Here is a 16,519-nt window from a genome sequence, read left to right on the forward strand (position 1 = left end):
TCTGGAAAACTACGCATATCATACTGAAGCGTGTCACTTGGTGGATGAAGTTCGGAATCGGATGTTATAGGGGCTGTGTTCACTTGATGATGGACCGGCCTATCGATCATCATCAGGGCACATAAGCTCTGTGAATAGTCCTATGGAATTCGGGTTGAGTTTTTTTGCCCAGAATCTTCTAGATGAGATCGTCTAACTCCTTGTCGCTCAGCCCACTTTTTTGTTTATGAACCTAAACTTGAGTCATGTTAAAATTACGATGTTAGGACTGGTCAGCCAGATTCGCTTGTCCCTCTTTTGGAAATGTTCAGACGTTTTAACATGTTCCCAGAGACTATGAAGCAGGGACAGCCTGCTGTGCTTTCATAGATCCACAAGATCAGCTTGAGTAGAGATCCGAGCTCAAGAGAGCATGTGACGCAGTGTGTACCGGTTTAGCCATGATCATCCTTTGCTGAAACACTCGATCGGCATTTCATGAGCATCTTGGAAGGTTTTTGCACCGTAGTATAACGCTCGATAGTATGACATGAGCTCTTGTGAAGCAAGACACAATACCAATTTGACCAAAGGCGTGTCACAATCAAGCTACCACCCCTTTGACTCTAAGGCCTTATCGTATATCTCCCTTTGGGAATCTATCGGTTCCTTTTAGGTCTCAACACATGGTCAAGCCAAGAACAGATGCACCCCTCGATTGTGGTTCATGTCGTGGATTGAAATTTGTTACTGAATAAGTCAATCCGATTTGATAGGTGGGTTTATCTTTCTGCGATTGAGCGAATATTAGGGGGTGAAAAATGAAAAGAGGAGCGAGCAAGATTTAAACAAAGAAGTGGGCGGATATTCAGTCTCGAGGCTGACCCCGGGGCCAAGATCTCATCGCACACAAAGTTCAGTTTAAATTTTAAAAGTCCCACAGTCCAGAGCTGACAGTTTTTTACCGAAAAATGTAGGTGGAATTGATTGTATGTATGAAAGAAGTGTAACATTTGGGAATCTGACAAGCTTCTACACCACAGAAGCACTCAAACTTAACAAAGTCCCTCGCCAAAGGCCCGAGCCCCAGCGAGGGACTTACCCCATAAACTGGAATCCTGGCGTGAGAAGTGAGCTGTATTTGCTCCAAATTCTCTACATCTGTTTGTTTTTTTTCTCTCTCAACAAACATGTCTTGCAACAAAGAAAGAAGAAAATGGCAAGGGACCATTACATATGTACCAATTGCAAACTCCTTTCTATCTTTCTGGGAAGTTATCTTTTTGAGTAGTTGAAGATCAATTATTTTGACCGCTTTCTGAGAAATACAGGCTTTGAGCCGGCTCGCCGCTGCTGAAAATTGAAAACAGACCCATTTTTGATTCCCTAGTAGCCCAAGTTCCAGACCAGATTTGGGGAAGCTTGCAATTGGCTCATATGTAATGAATATTTGCCATCATCCTTTTATTTACCTCCGAGACCTGTTTATTTAGGAACAAATCAAAGAATTCAAAGTAGTGTTTTTTGAGCCAATACAGGCTACTTCTCACGCCAGGATTCCAGTTTATGGGGTAAGTCCCTCGCTGGGGCTCGGGCCTTTGGCAAGGGACTTTGTTAAGTTTGAGAAGCACTTCGAATCAGAAAATGGTCTTGCCAGGTCTGAGAATGGTCAGAGCAAAAGGCGGCCCGCAGTCCCACCTGTTGGCCATACGCACGCGCGCGGCAGGCGGCCAGTTAGCCCATCTGCCATATCGATCCAAATGCCGTCTGCAAGATGCCAGCAGACCGGCAGCGGTCGACCTGCAGGACAACCGCCGCTGAGACAAAGTTCGCACTTCCAGCGGCGCAAGAGGTGGCTTGCATACCGCCTGGCGTGCTATCAACAGGCGGGCAGCAGGCTGCCTCCACGCCATACTGCCAACACCGATCGGAGGCACCGCCCGTGGGCCATCAACAGGCGGGCAGCAGCCCTTGTTCTGGGTAACCAGCGAAATCCGATCGGCAGATCGCGTGCGACTGGAAAGCAGCTGATCTCGAGGCAACCACCACCATCATTGCCCCAGACACCTTTGTCACAACCTCACCACCCGCAATTCAAGCCCACCACGCACCACTCATCTTTGCATCCATTTCGAAATGATGAATGATGCAAATTCACTGCCGCCGCGTAAGTCTCACGCTAGTTATTGATTGCTGTGTTTTGATCCACCACTGATTCCCAATTATTCAATAACCAGACATTACCCAAATCACTCAGGACCCCATCAAATACCAATGTCATGTCTGCCCACACAGCCGAAGTATGCAAAACTATGGACCTCATGTAAAATCATCAGCCCACAGAGTTGCGGTGGAGAAATTCTTGACAACTCAACCTTCAGCCCCAGCAGCCCATCAAGATGTTCAGCCGGACATAACTCCAAGTCCACCTGCTGATATCCTGGACCTGAATCTGATCGACTTCTTCCATCGCGATGAACAGTCTTCAGACCCACCTTCTATTCCACCCTCACCCCTCACTTTGCTCCGGTCATTCACCCAATTAGGCACTAATCATAATGATTCAGATGATGACTCGGCCAGTCTACTTGATTTTGACCAGCTTCGTGAAGCCTTTATTGCACTCGAATCCGGGGATGAAGATCCCGAAGACAAAGATGAAGATGTGTTTGACGAAGAGCTGGATTCCAATGTTGGAGGCATTGAAGACTCTGCTGATTGGTACCCATTCAAAAAGAAAGAGGTAAGCTGCATTTATGTATTGTTTAACTCTAAACTAATAGCATTTTTCATTTGGTGATAGCATGTTGTGGCTTTGCTTATGATTGGATCGAACCGAAAACTCCTCTCACAGGCTCTATACCAGCGAATTCGGTCCCTCCTTCGGCTTCTTGGTGTCACTCTTCCTGAATGGGGTACTTTGAGGAGACTGGTACAAAGGTTGAAAATTCAGTTGGGACTCAAGATACGTGAGCGGATTAGTCCATGTGGTAATCCACTATTTGGATTAGATATCAAGACTATCATAATCAATGTTAGCCCTCTTTTTTCACAAGGGGTGACCTTCTCAGGTATTAACCTAATTAAATTTGTTTTTAGGAGTTGGCGAACCCCTTAGTCAGCCCCCATTTGGTTTACGTGCCCGAGCTCACCATTGATGGTCCAATCAACCGTCTGTCACAATGCGCAAAGTGGCGTGAAGATTATCCGCCACATTTACGAGTCCAAATGATATCTTCTAACAATTCCCACTACTACATCTACGAGCCTGTCCAACTGAACTCGGAGCAGCTTGTAGTACCGGTGTTCTTCTTCCAACAAGAAAGTTGTCTTATGGCAAGGTGTCTGCCTGCAGTGGTGAAACCAGACCCTCATCACCGGTCAAATTTCAGAGTCATAATACCGGAAAATCAAGATTTCAATTCAGATGTCCTTTTTAACATTCCTTGCAAAGACTTCTGGCGAACTTTTGATCATGTTGAGTTGGAGCATGAAGTCCTTCTGAAGAACCGGTGTGGCGAATATATGTACAGTAAGTCTTATTTTGCATCCTTCTGGTGTGTTTGCCGTACTGACACAGATACCACAGATTCGGTCGATGCCACTGACCCTTGCCATCCAATTTCGAACCCTTGGCGAGCAAAGGCTCAAGGGAAAGTGATCCGACATATTCCTCTAGCTTTATATTCCAACGACACTTCTGGAAACGTGTCCAAAAAGTGGAACAAACACATGAGTATCTACTTCACGCTGGCTGGCTTACCGCCCATTCTAACCAATCAAGAATTCAATATCCACTTCCTGGCAACTTTGAATTGCGCTACAGCCCTAGAGTTATTTGATCAGGTCGTTGATGATCTCAAGTGAAGTGATCTTGTTGTATATCTGATTGCTATATTTGGTATTAACTAGAACTTTCTCTCTGTAGTGATTATAGAACCAATGGCTTCTTTGCATATGATCAGAACCTTGGCGAGGAAGTGATGGTAATGACGGTGTCTCTTTTTCACCTTGGTGATTCCCCGATGCACGCCGAGATATCAAATACTCTCAACCCAGCAAACACTCTTACTCCTTGTCATATGTGTGACTTACATGTGGCAAAGCAGGCCAACAAACAATCGCAGGACTTTGTCAGAGATTTTCTTGGACTAGATGACAATGGAGAAAAGGTATGACTTCACATTTACACTTTCATGCTGGGGAATTTAAGACTGACTTGCTGAGATTCATAGTGCCTATTACCCGGCCGCGACTGGGACCAAACTAGACGCTGGACCAAGGAAATGTGGGCCACCGCTCAAAAACGCCACTCCAAAACCCGTGTTGAAGCAATGGGCCGCAACTTCGGTGTTCAAGATCCTATGAATGAGTTTTTCCAGAATAATGTTCATGTGGCACACAAGTCTCTTCCTCCTTCTGAAGTGGAGAAACTATGTCAACAAGTCAATGCTCAACATGGGGAACACATCTTCAATCCCATGTTGCGGCTCCAAGGTATTGTGTTAATTCTATATCTTTGGATTTGGATTCAGCTGATCTATCACCCTTTGTGTGTAGGTTTTGACGGACACAAGGATACTCCAGTGGAGATTCTCCATGTCTGTTTACTTGGGTGCAAAAAGTATCTGTTCAAAGATGACATGAATGAACTGGGTAATATCAAGCTTGGTTCAAATATGTACAATGATCTCTCCGGCCGATGGCGAGCTTTTAATGCCAGAGGTTTAAAAATGCCACCTATTCAACCAAACACTATGATCACCTATTATCAGAGTCTAGTGGGTAAAGAATTCCGGACGGTCTTACAGACAGTTCCTTTTGTGTTGTTCAAACATCTTACGGAGGCAAAACGCGAAATGTGGACTTCTCTCTGCCTTTTGAGCTCATATATTTTTCAGACCGAGATCCCTGACATGAAAATGTACTTAGCCGAACTCGACATTCACATTTCTAGGTTCCTCAAAAATCTGATTGCTCTCAATGCTCGCTGGGTCAATAAGCCAAAGATTCACATGCTCCTTCACCTACAAGACTCAATTCGAAGGTTTGGTCCAGCTTGTCTTTTTGCAACTGAAAAACTTGAATCTTTCAATGGGGTCACTCGACATGCTTCCATTCATTCAAACCATCAAAGTCCGGGTCAAGACATAGCTAACACATCAAATACTCGTCAAATGTTGAGAATTTTTGTCTCAGGTTCATCTTTCTTCAACTATAAGCTTGACACTCGGGTAAGCAGTGGCCCTCGTTTGAAAGAATTGTTATCTTTGGTACCCAAATTGTTCCAGGCCATGGGTCTGGCTAACTCTCCAGGGCCTTCTACAATTTATACCATCGGACGTAAGTGATGGTTTTGCGGACTCTTAATCTTTTATACATCTGACATGTCCACCTCAGCAAAATGTCCAACTCAATCTCCGCCGCCGTCATGCATTCCAAGCACGGTGGTCCGCGCCCACTTGAAGGAGTATGAAAATATCATGATGCCTGGAGATATCAAGGTTGAATTGAATGACTTTGTCCTTGTGAGTCCTCATCATTCTTATCATTTTGGGTCAGTAGACGTATATTTGATACACTTATCAAATTGCAGGTTAACTCTCCACGAGCAATAGGTCAAGTACAGTCTATCTGGAAGTTGGACGGGGTATCTGCAAACAAGACACATCTTGTTCTCAAAATATGTCAAAGGGGGCCAATCAACAAGTTCTATGGAATGCGGGAGGTACATTTGACCGAACAAATTGGACTTACTCATGTCAAAGTATGTACCTGCATACATTGAATGGGATGGTGTGCTTGTTATTAATCAGTTTTTTCAAATGTGCCTACCAGGAAGTTATGTGTGTGATTAACATTCAGCATAACTGTCATGATGCCCAGTGCAAACTGGCGAAAAACCAGGTCAAAAAAATCAAGCGGAGGGTTTCCTCAATTCGGCTTTGGGGCGTTGATCATGTTGACTCGCCCAAATTCATTCTGAATGCGGCGTCTCATTATAAGGGCCACCTTCATCGTTGGCTTTCTGCTTGTCAACAGCCAACTGTCACACCGGCTCAATGGAACGACGCTGTTAAAGAAGGACTCAGAGTTTGGAACGCAGAACCATGAGCAGTTAGGAAAGGGCAGGGTAATACACAGGAGGCGAATTGACTTTTGAGCAGTGTGCAAGTTTGTATAACTTTTCTTCACAAATGAACCTTCTCCATCTAACCCATGCATTTCAATTATGAATTTAGATAGGTGGTGATGAGGAGGAAGATGTGACAATATCAAGAAATAAAAGTACAAGAAGTAAAGTGATTGCGGACTCCAGAGTACATTGATCAATCCTGGGTGACTTCATCTGAAGATATTTCACAACAACATCAGTATCGTGCTCATGCCGAAACTCATAATTGGCTTACAAACATGTCCTTCCGTTGTTCCAAATGTTCAACATACCCGCGTTATGCGGGTGAGTACATTCTAAAACATGAACAAATTGATGATTGATGAGAGTTTGTCAAAACATATTTCAGTCGAAGAAGGCACTTACATTCCATATTGTAGTACCATTCGATCCACATGAGGGCGTCATGTGGGTCTGAGGCTATGCAAAGGGCCTCGACAGCGTCTCGATGAACGGTGGCACGAATCATGGCCAAGAGGACTTTGTCCAAAATCCAATCGAAAAGGGTGTGGACTTCCGAGCGAGGTTCATCCAAGTAATTGCGAGTGCACCTCGCCTCGAACCAAACATTCTCGTTCAAAGTGTCTACCCAATCATCATAATTCGAGCCATCCTTTTTCAATCGAGTAGTCATGGTCGCATACATCCTCATTTCACCCATTTCTAATAAACGGAGCAATTGATCCTCGCGGCGAAGATCTTGACCGAGATCGCGTGCCTCTTCTATAGCTTGAATGAGTTTACGAGAGATGAAAGGTTGTTTGATTTTAACTGGGTTAATGGGATAGCCCATGATGTTTGATCGCAAATATGATTGAACAGAATGGGAGATGGGCTGAATGTCAAGGACTTTCCCAATGGTCTTTATTAACATTGAGACAATCTCCCTCCTCTCAATGAGATCCCGGAGGTCATGTCGATGTGCATGAGGCTCATGGCACTACAAGAAAGATAATATTTTCTGGGCAGAAAATTAAATTATTGATACACAAAAATATTGAGAGGCCAGGAGGAGAGCAAAAGATGAATAAAAATATGCATCTTGTTCCCTGCGTTGAGAGCTTCACTCTGCATATTTTTCCGTATTTTTACAGTCCATATTGATAAGTGTACTAACAATAAACCTTCACAATCATCCAATTACAACCTGTAACAAGCACTGAAATTTGGCTCATTAGTGTTTAGAGAAACTTTTGATTTCTGAAAATACTCATAACTTTTTCAATTCCGGTCCAAAACGCTCGATTTTGGGTGCATTGGTAAGCTGGAATTGTCCTCCAAATAGTTCATAATGGGACCACACAGCATGCTGGTCTGCTAGAAAAGATGAAGTCTGATTTATGCATTTGTACATACAGATCTATAGAATGATTACCATACTAGCTACATAGTTCTTGATCTTATGAAAGTTCGAGAGGAAGAGTTCAGCTTTCTAATGCACTTAAAATCGAGTGTTTTGAGGCAGATTTGACAAAGTTATAGGCGTTTTCAGAAATCACAAGTTTCTCTAAACACTAATGAGCCAAATTTCAGTGCTTGTTACAGGTTGTAATTGGATGATTATGAAGGTTTATTGTTAGTACACTTATCAATACGGACTGTAAAAATATGGAAAAATATGGAGAGTGAAGCTCTCACCGCAGGGAACAAGATGCATATTTATATTTATTTTTTGCCCTTCTCCTGGCCTCTCAATATTTTTGTGTATCAATAATTTAATTTTCTGCCCAGAAAATATTATATTTTGTGTAGTGTGGTTAGGATATCCTAATCAATATCCTTTGAACTCAGATATCGCTTCATATCAAAAGGAAGCATATTGGGACAATCATGCAAACAGTCATCATGAGGTCAATATGCCAGATACCATATCCGCATAGTTTCATTACAATCCTGAAGGCCCCAAATACTGCCTGTCCAAATCTACGTGGCTTTGGTAGAACATATGAGCATATACCATCATTCGAGCCGCAGTCCCAGGCGATATACCCCAAGTTTTCATAACATCCTTGTTCACATATTCCTGGAATAAAAATAAGTCAAATTGATTGACACCCTTCTCCTTCAGGATGGGAATCACTCTGGCGATTTCATCGGGTTCCACACGGGCAAATCAAAGATAATCTTCAAGGGTGGTCGCATCCATGATCATACAAAGAGCCGGAAAGATCACAAAACTACCGTCGACAGGGAACTCTAATGGACAGAGTACTTTGTCAACATACTGGTCCTACATAACGCTGAAGTAGAAAGTGAACATACCTAAGACCGGGCGTTCCGGAAGGGTGACCTCCGGCGTAGGCCTGTTAGAACCGGTGCTAATTGCACGATAGCTTGGTGTGGGTGTATCCCAAACTTCAGTATCGCCATGGAATTGATCTCCAATTGATTCACTTTTGACTTTTGTTTGTTCCACCTCGGCATCGATCTTGTCAGAGGTGTTCCTCTTTGAACCCGACTCCCTAAATCACAACAAAGCAATAAGCATAAGGGAAATAAACACGACGCAAGGAGACTTACGAGGTCTTTTGAACCTTGCGAACACCAGATAAATGTCCCCGAGTGCTGCTTCTTGTGGCGTATCGGCTTTGTTTTTGGTTGGTCATTGTCAAAATCAAGTTTTCAAGATATGATGAAATGAGTCCTTTGACAGTCGAAAGGTCTTGAACGAACAAACTGGCGAATTTCAAAATCATTCTCATAAGACCTCGTGGGGCGAAGAGATGCAAAAGACTTTGCGTGGCCCGACTGCAGCTGCTTTTAAGATTGAAAAATCGACCTTTGCAGTTTTTCAAACAAAATCCACCCACCTTTGAGCGGAATCAAGAGCCTGGTGTCTTATAACTCACTCTTGGCTTGTTGTCCTATTGATCTGCTGCAATGATGTCGGATTCATCTTTTAGTATGTGTAAGTCTTTCTCTTTATGTTTTATTTTTATTTCTCTTGCTGAATATTTTTCAGCTGGACCATTTGACTCTCAAGGTGGTGGCGATGGATTCCAATCACCTTCAACCCTTACAAGATTCAACAGCCTCGGTGGTGCGAGTCACTCAAACGGTGAGTTGATATCTTGCGTATCTAATCACTCCATAAACTCCCTTTTAGGCTAATTTCTTGCTTCCTCTTTCCGAGCTGGACCATTTGACTCTCAAGGGGGTGGCGGTGGATTATCAAGCCTTCAAAGATTCAACAGCCAGGGAGGTGTGAGGAACCCAAACAGTGAGTCTGAAAATACCTTACCTAACTCATCAACATAAACCCCCAATCAATTTCTACGCCGTTTGTACCATCCAGCCGAAAGGACCACGCGCGAAAGCAACTGCGGAGATCTTACTAACGGCCACCGAGGCCGAGACCACCGGTCTGTTTCTCCGAGTCGACGAGGCAGCTTTTGCAGGGAGGATAGTTCTTGCCAATCCCTCGGCCATATCGCAACAGGACACGGCGGCGGACGCCATCAGTCGCAGCGCCCAGACGATCGGACTGACGATTTGCCATTGGTTTTTGCTGAGCCTCTAGTCGGTGAGAGCTTGATTGTATTCAACGCCATGGCCGATCATTATGGTTTAGATGACAAACACCGGACCTTTGCGTTGGCCCATGCTGAGGTACGTCACACTCTCAGATTCTCTTTGTTTCATATTATTTAAACTCAAGCTTTGGCTGAATTTTTTCGCGAAAGGTCTTTGGCGAAAACAGCCAACATTTCGCAGGAGCAACCTTTCAATCAATGCTCCTAATGGAAATTTCCCGCCTTCATAACAAGATTGACACGCTGGCCAACCGACTCGCTACGGGGACCAGCGGCGCATCTGCACCCGGGCCCATTGCAGCACAGGAACAAGGCGCAGGAGAGGAGCAACAGGTTGCACTTCCTGCTTCTAACCCTACCGAGATGGCCTACGGGAATTGGAAGTCAAGCCCAAAGCTTGTGGTAAGACTCCTTTCTGCTTACACTTACAACAGGTGATCTGACTCGGTTTGTTATGGCCAATAGGGTTTGATCAACCCCATGGCGCTTAAATTCCTATGGTCACCGCTCCTGGAGGCATACACAGCGGTTAGCAACAAAGCCGAAGGATATCTCCCAAACTCGTTGTTTAATATGATCAAGGTCAGTAATTTATTGATTTATCATTCTGCAGCAACTCTGAATCGAGTAACCCCAGTAGAAAACTGTTGCCAAGGAAACCATCGCTTTTAAGGCCCAGTACCTGCCTGCCAACCGCCAAGGTGTCGAGCACGCCACCGATACCCAATCTTATGCTACAGCCCTCAGAGACGCTGGGAAGCATGGTCGAGAAAAGCTACACAATGTTGTGAGTCACATCGTTCAGGGACTTGTAGGTTAACTCGCTCACGCTCACGTTGTCAAACTCCAGCTTTTATCTGGTATACATGATGCTAAATCCAAGGAGGTTGTCGGCACCCCAGTCCCCTGCATCAAAAAATTGGTTAAAAAAGTCAGTTCAATTTCAATATTCATGAATTATTCTCACAATGAACCGAATCGGATTTGTCATGATATAGGTCGCTGTTAGATGTGGAACCGTTGGGGAAGAGGCCGACTTGGAAGCTGTGTGGGCAGCCACTGATCAAGCCACACGGGCACGAATAGCGTACATGGTGGGTATTGATGATTTCTCGTCAATTGGTACACCTCGCTTACACAAATGATTTTGCTCAGCGTCGGGAAGCCGCACGGATCATTGTTAAAGGCCCCAAAGGAAGTGAATCCGTGTGGGCCAATATTGATACGCAGCTTGCGCTCCTGCGCGCGCGACGTGATGAAAACTATGCTGCCGCGTAAGTCTACAGCTCAGCATGTATCTATTCTATCAGAACCTTGTAATGACAGCGATTCGTCCCACGGTAGCTTTTATGAGCTAGTTTTCAAGGAGGATAAAAAGTATTTTCCCGGGACCGTCTGGTTCAAAACTATCAAAGCCGAACAGCGTGCTCAGGACAAGGCCCTTGACTTCCCTTCCGAAGAGGCCATCCTGGAACGTATGGCGCAAGAGGCTGCGCGGCGTGCCGGCAATCCTGGATCCAGCAACACCGGAAACCAAGTAACAACAAACATTCAATAATATATTGAATTATGTACAATTGAATAATTGTGTATCTATGATGTATATTACAAAACTTTACATCTATATACAATTGTTCAACTACCCGGAATGTTGTCGCTAAATTCTTCTCCTTTGTCCTTTTGCTGAAATTTAATGACTGTGTTTTGCTGTATTGCTGCATGTGCCCGACCTGAGCTGGTTTCTCCCGTGAGCCCAAATTGCCCCAATGAAGTCGGGTCCCTATCCGTCGCAGAGGTCCAAGGTAGCAAGCCAGTCGGATCGAGCGGCTCACCGACCCGTTTGCTGCCCCCAACCAGGGCAGCTTGCCACGCCGCTTGCAGGCGGAAGCCTTGTTCGGCCGTCTTGAGGCGGAATGCAGCTTGCCACCCGTCGTCAAGATGCCATCCGCCAGGCCGGCTTCTCACGCGGCTCGCAGGCGGCGTACCTGAGCGCCGCCTGGAGGCCGCCTGCCTGCACGGAAGAGTTTACGGCCTCCAGGCGGCATTGATCGACCGTCTGTAGGCCGCCGTGGCGCCTCTCTGGTGTAATAGAGGTCAAGCATGTACTTTTAAAGATGATAAGATAAGATAGACACCAGGTAAAGAGCAAATAAGACGAAGATGAGATCATGAGTCAATGATAAACAGGAGAATAGGCCTGAGATATATGTAGAGAGCAATGAAGATGAAAATTTAAAAGGGATGCAGCTCAAATCAATATGTTCCTGACATGGCCAGTATGTAAAGAGCTGTTTATTGTTCTGATATGCTTGTCCATAATCAGACATGTAACATATACATGCTTAAGAAGACAGACTGATCAGTCTCACACCACGGGAATTATTGAGTTCAAAACCTAATTGAGCGGAATTGTGGTGTCCAAGTCTGTAACTTGTCTCAATTGTGGATCTTGTTCACAATTTGTCAACATTAGGTTCACAAGTTTCCCTCAAGCTGTAATTTTGTGGGCTGACAGGTCAAGGACGGGTCAGGCTTCACCCTTCTCAATCCTGACTCCATTGGATATAAAGATGCCACAGTCATCAAATCTGGATTTGCCAAACATTCTTGGCAGAATGTCTATGGCAAGCGTAAAGAGAGAGGACAGGGAATGTGATATGAAAGAGATTCAACAGTCTGAAAGGGGCCTTTGTATGTATATGTCTTGTGACAAAGTGTTATCAAAGAACCCTGAGGGAAACTTGTGAACATAATGTGAATGTAATGGGAACTAGATCCACAATTGAGACAAGTTGCGGACTCAGACACCACAATTCTGCTCAATTGGGGTTTGAACTTAATAATTCCCGTGGTGTCACTACAGCCGTTCCAAGAAAGGTTGACAACTTTTTTTTGGAGAAAGTTGTCTCCGCAGCGGCTAAAACCAAAGACAAAACTTGATTACAGGTTTATTATTTCCTGTATTCTTCCAATTAGCGGAGAGACAAAATCAAGTGAGGGACAAAACCCGGGTTTTGCACATTGGCGAGATTTCCAAAAAAATCAATCTTTGTTGGAACAGCTGTATACTGAACATGTTTGATGTGGTAATGTGCTCTCAATCCAAGGTACCCCTGATCCACTGGTTTGACAATGACAGTGGCGCCAATCTCTCAACTTTGAAGATTCCCATCATAGACGGCTGGGAAAGGCAAGTTACGAGAATCTAAGATACACCATTGAGGCACAGAGGGGTGGGCTATACAGCTGATAAGCTGTAACTTTAAAGAATCAGATACATAGCTCCATTTTGGAACCCGCAACGCTTTGGGTGAAATACATCATGGCTTCTTGGGCAAAAAAAATCGCTTCCAATTCTTTCAACGTAGATGACCTTGGGATAAGGAGACATGTACAAGTGACTTGAGAATGTCTAATTATACCCTCAAATCTCCTTACACCCTTGCTCTGTCAGCCTATCCCCTATCACCATTACTTCATGGCTTGAAAATGATACCACATTCAAGCACTGCCAGCATAGATGCCTTGGGTTGAGAAATCTGACGCATCATCAGAGGCAAATCCTCGGACAGACCTTGTCCGAGGTTTTTGCCCGAGGTATTTTTTTGCCCTGAGAATTACCTCGGATCAAAACCTTGGGAAGCTTCTGTCCGAGGTTTTGCATCCGGAGACACCTCAGATTTTGTAATCCGAGGTAAATATGTTGGTGGTGAAGAGGACCCATGAATGCGCCTATTGGGGTTGGTGACCAAAAAGGTCAGAATTTGGCCCCAGATTTAACCTATGTTGGTGACCAAAATGGTCAGAATTGGAGGTTTTGGGCATAGGGTTGGTGACGTAAAAGGTCAAAATCTGGGTCAGATTTTGACTAAATTTGGTCGTTGTGAAGGCAAAATTTTGCCCAAAACCTCGAAATTTGGTCAGTTTTTGATCAAATCAGCGTGAACACAGTCAACGGCCGTGAACTGAAATCCAAAGAAATCAACGTTAATCACACCAGGACTACCACCGTACCCACTGCTGATTAAAGTTAAAGTTAAAGTTACCACAACACATTGCAACATCACTCTATCGCTGTTTCACCGTTCAATCAAATCAACTCCAATCATGCCGTTACTCATTGATGTAATGAAGGAGGCCTTGCGCCTTGTGGAAGAATTCCCACTCATCACCACAGCTACACACACCGACAAGATATATATAAGTTGTTCTCATCCACCATCTTTACCTGCAGCCGATGCGGAAGAAGGCATTTGGCTGAGTATCAATAGAAAGCTCGATAGCCTATTTGGTTCCGATACGGGTTGTAGAAATATCTTAAAAGGTCCTGAAGGTGTGGCTTTGGCTATTGAATGGGTCAACAAGGCACGCGAACATCCCTCTTGGGATTCGCCAGAAGACAAGAAAAAAAGAATCGATAAAAAAGGGAAGTACGACTCGCCATCGGACTTGTTGGTGAAGCTCAAGTTTGACAGGATATGTGATAAAGTCAAGGGTAAGCACTACTTTCAATATCACCTTTAAGCGGTAAACCAAAGAAGCGGGGGATCCCCTGAGAACGCTCTGAGAATGCTGAGAAACCCCCACCTACCCATGATGTATGGGTTTATACTGCAAATTGTGTATGTAAATTCCCAACCAAATTCTGACAAGCCTTTAAGACACAAAACGTTTTGGTCATTAAATCTGGTTCTTCTTGTCCTATCTTGTGCAAATAGGTTTTTGTACTGCCTGTCACAACTTTTGACCATTTCCATAACATCATTTTTGGTGATGTCTTCTTTAATTTCTCATTGCTCGCATCATCAATCCCTTTCATTCAAGTTGATTGTGTCACTCACATCCACTTTTTAAACATTTTGTATGCCGAGTTCTTTGTCAAACTGTTGTTACGACTGCATTTGGGTTGTTTTATGTGTTGAAGGAAATTAGTACGGTTGCTTATTGGATAAAATTTGGCTGCTCTTGTTGATTATTTTGTAGTATTGATCCTTTCAGTTTCTGGCAATCTGCAAGCAATAGAAATTTGAAAAACGTACACATCACATATGATGCAAATCAACTGGTTTGCAGTAAGTCGTATACATGTTCCATCATATTATTTACATTCTATTGCATACATAATTGTCTCGCCTCTCTCAGGAAAATTGGATGATTATGAACATCATAAACGACGCTATCATCACCCCGGCAACGGCGAAGATCGTAAACCACGCCATATGTCTCTCGTTCACAGTCACCTCACCCAACCTTCCCCCTTCTCGTCTCGTTTGGCCATGGTTTTGTTCAACCAAAGTTGCATTGTTTTCTATCAGGTCTCTATCGTTTCCCAATAACTTGCCAAAGTGATGAGCATTGCACTTGAGTTGTGCAGCCATTTTGGATAGCTCATGTGATAGTGCATCCTCATTCAATCAATGATGTATGTATGCTGACGAGATACGAGTTCGTCGAAAATCAAAAATTGATGCGGTAAATGACTTAAGCTGGAGGATAAGGAAAGCAAGGGCATGTTGTCATTGGCAGTTGAGTATGTGCAAAAGGTCAGGAAAAAATGCCGCAAAACGAGGCACTTGCCAGCATAATGCTGAGCCTGTGAAAGGTCTCAGGCCCCGAGGGTCCAAGGTGTATCAATAAGGTTTTGGACATAAACTTTCCCGGTGTAAGCATACATAAGCAACATGTAAGTATGCTTAAACCAAGAGGGTGTATTATCAGATTCTCAGAAAATTCTCATTCTCACATTCTCAGAATTTTTCCCCCGATTCTTCGGTGCTCCCCCTTTAAGAATCTGTCTGAGTTGACTGACCTCAAATTTATCTATGTTTTATCTATTAGCACTCGGACAACCAGCTCAAAAGGATTCTCAACCCGCTCCAGCTGCAACTAACCCCTTAATTGGAGTCAAGCGCCGAAATGTTTCAAACCCTACCACCAATCCCATTGCTGTAGTTACTGTCAAACCTGCCCCAAAGCGACCCCGTCCAGCAGCTAGTGCTAGTACATTGTCTAATGTGATTGTAGACCTCATCTCTTCTGATGATGAGGTCGTGTTTGTTAGCAGTAATACTAGTCAAAAATCTAGTCTCAATTCAACAAAACCAAAAATTGCCAAACAACGCGATGTCATTTTGCTATGCCCTCTATCAACCCCAAACAAGCCTTGCATACGTTGTAAAGTTGTACAGATCTTGAAGGGGAAGCTTTTCAGCTGTCACTGCGGTGCAGCTCCAGTTACACTTTGCCGCGGACAAGTTGAAGGTGCACGAGCCCACTGGAGCAGTGGTAAGCTATTCTCTTACATTTCTTACCATCAATTTTCTATTGAACTTTCACTGATGTGCTTTATGTTATTGCAGGGGCGTGTAAGGATGCCACATCTGGACTAAGAGGCAACCAGATGTTGACCTCATACTTCAAAAAATACCCGGCTCTTCAACCTGACAACAAGAATCTAGTCGATACTGTTTGCCCAGGTCTTACAGATGCAACCTGGGTTAGAAAACAAGCTACTGGCACAATCTTGAATTTTCTGGACAACACCTACTCTATCTATTGAGGGATTCTTTGCCACAAGGTCTGCATGGAACTCTTTGGCAATTTTACTGAGTCGGACCTCAATCCAGCACAAAAATCTCAACTGATTGCCACATTGGAAACTTGATGCACTTGGGTGGTCAAGCGAAATGGTGACCGCAATGCCATTCACTCGAAACAATGTCTGGAGGTTTTTCAGCGCCACCGAAGAGAACCTATACGGCCTTGCCAGCCATGCCTCGAGTTAAAACACTGCCGCAGTTTGATTAAAGCTCTCAACCACAAGTATGCCGCA

The 16,519-nt window shown here is 44.2% G+C and overlaps 4 protein-coding genes across 4 annotated transcripts; 2 read left to right on the forward strand and 2 right to left on the reverse strand.

Annotated features, from left to right (window-relative positions):
* Nucleotides 1-6,431: 6,431 nt before the first annotated feature.
* Nucleotides 6,432-6,947, reverse strand: MELLADRAFT_59943 (uncharacterized protein; the record flags this gene model as incomplete). Its single annotated transcript, XM_007405717.1, has 1 exon — nt 6,432-6,947. The coding sequence occupies one exon, from the start codon at nt 6,945-6,947 to the stop codon at nt 6,432-6,434; it is 516 nt and encodes a 171-aa protein (XP_007405779.1).
* A 1,320-nt stretch (nt 6,948-8,267) lies between these two features.
* MELLADRAFT_92364 (uncharacterized protein) lies at nt 8,268-8,760 on the reverse strand (the record flags this gene model as incomplete). The annotated part of the gene is made up of 3 exons (XM_007405716.1): nt 8,268-8,365; nt 8,417-8,616; nt 8,675-8,760. 3 exons carry the CDS (start codon nt 8,758-8,760, stop codon nt 8,268-8,270), a joined length of 384 nt encoding a protein of 127 aa, XP_007405778.1.
* Nucleotides 8,761-9,034: 274 nt separating this feature from the next.
* On the forward strand, nt 9,035-11,749 carry MELLADRAFT_92365 (uncharacterized protein; the record flags this gene model as incomplete). Its single annotated transcript, XM_007405504.1, has 12 exons — nt 9,035-9,056; nt 9,117-9,212; nt 9,288-9,374; nt 9,450-9,763; nt 9,838-10,089; nt 10,153-10,269; nt 10,328-10,474; nt 10,538-10,618; nt 10,686-10,781; nt 10,843-10,961; nt 11,014-11,224; nt 11,423-11,749. The coding sequence occupies 12 exons, from the start codon at nt 9,035-9,037 to the stop codon at nt 11,747-11,749; spliced, it is 1,869 nt and encodes a 622-aa protein (XP_007405566.1).
* A 3,760-nt stretch (nt 11,750-15,509) lies between these two features.
* MELLADRAFT_92366 (uncharacterized protein) lies at nt 15,510-16,246 on the forward strand (the record flags this gene model as incomplete). Its single annotated transcript, XM_007405505.1, has 2 exons — nt 15,510-15,972; nt 16,047-16,246. The coding sequence occupies 2 exons, from the start codon at nt 15,510-15,512 to the stop codon at nt 16,244-16,246; spliced, it is 663 nt and encodes a 220-aa protein (XP_007405567.1).
* Nucleotides 16,247-16,519: the final 273 nt, after the last annotated feature.

The sequence above is a fragment of the Melampsora larici-populina genome, assembly GCF_000204055.1.
Source record: "Melampsora larici-populina 98AG31 unplaced genomic scaffold MELLAscaffold_4, whole genome shotgun sequence".
NCBI lineage: Eukaryota > Fungi > Basidiomycota > Pucciniomycetes > Pucciniales > Melampsoraceae > Melampsora > Melampsora laricis-populina.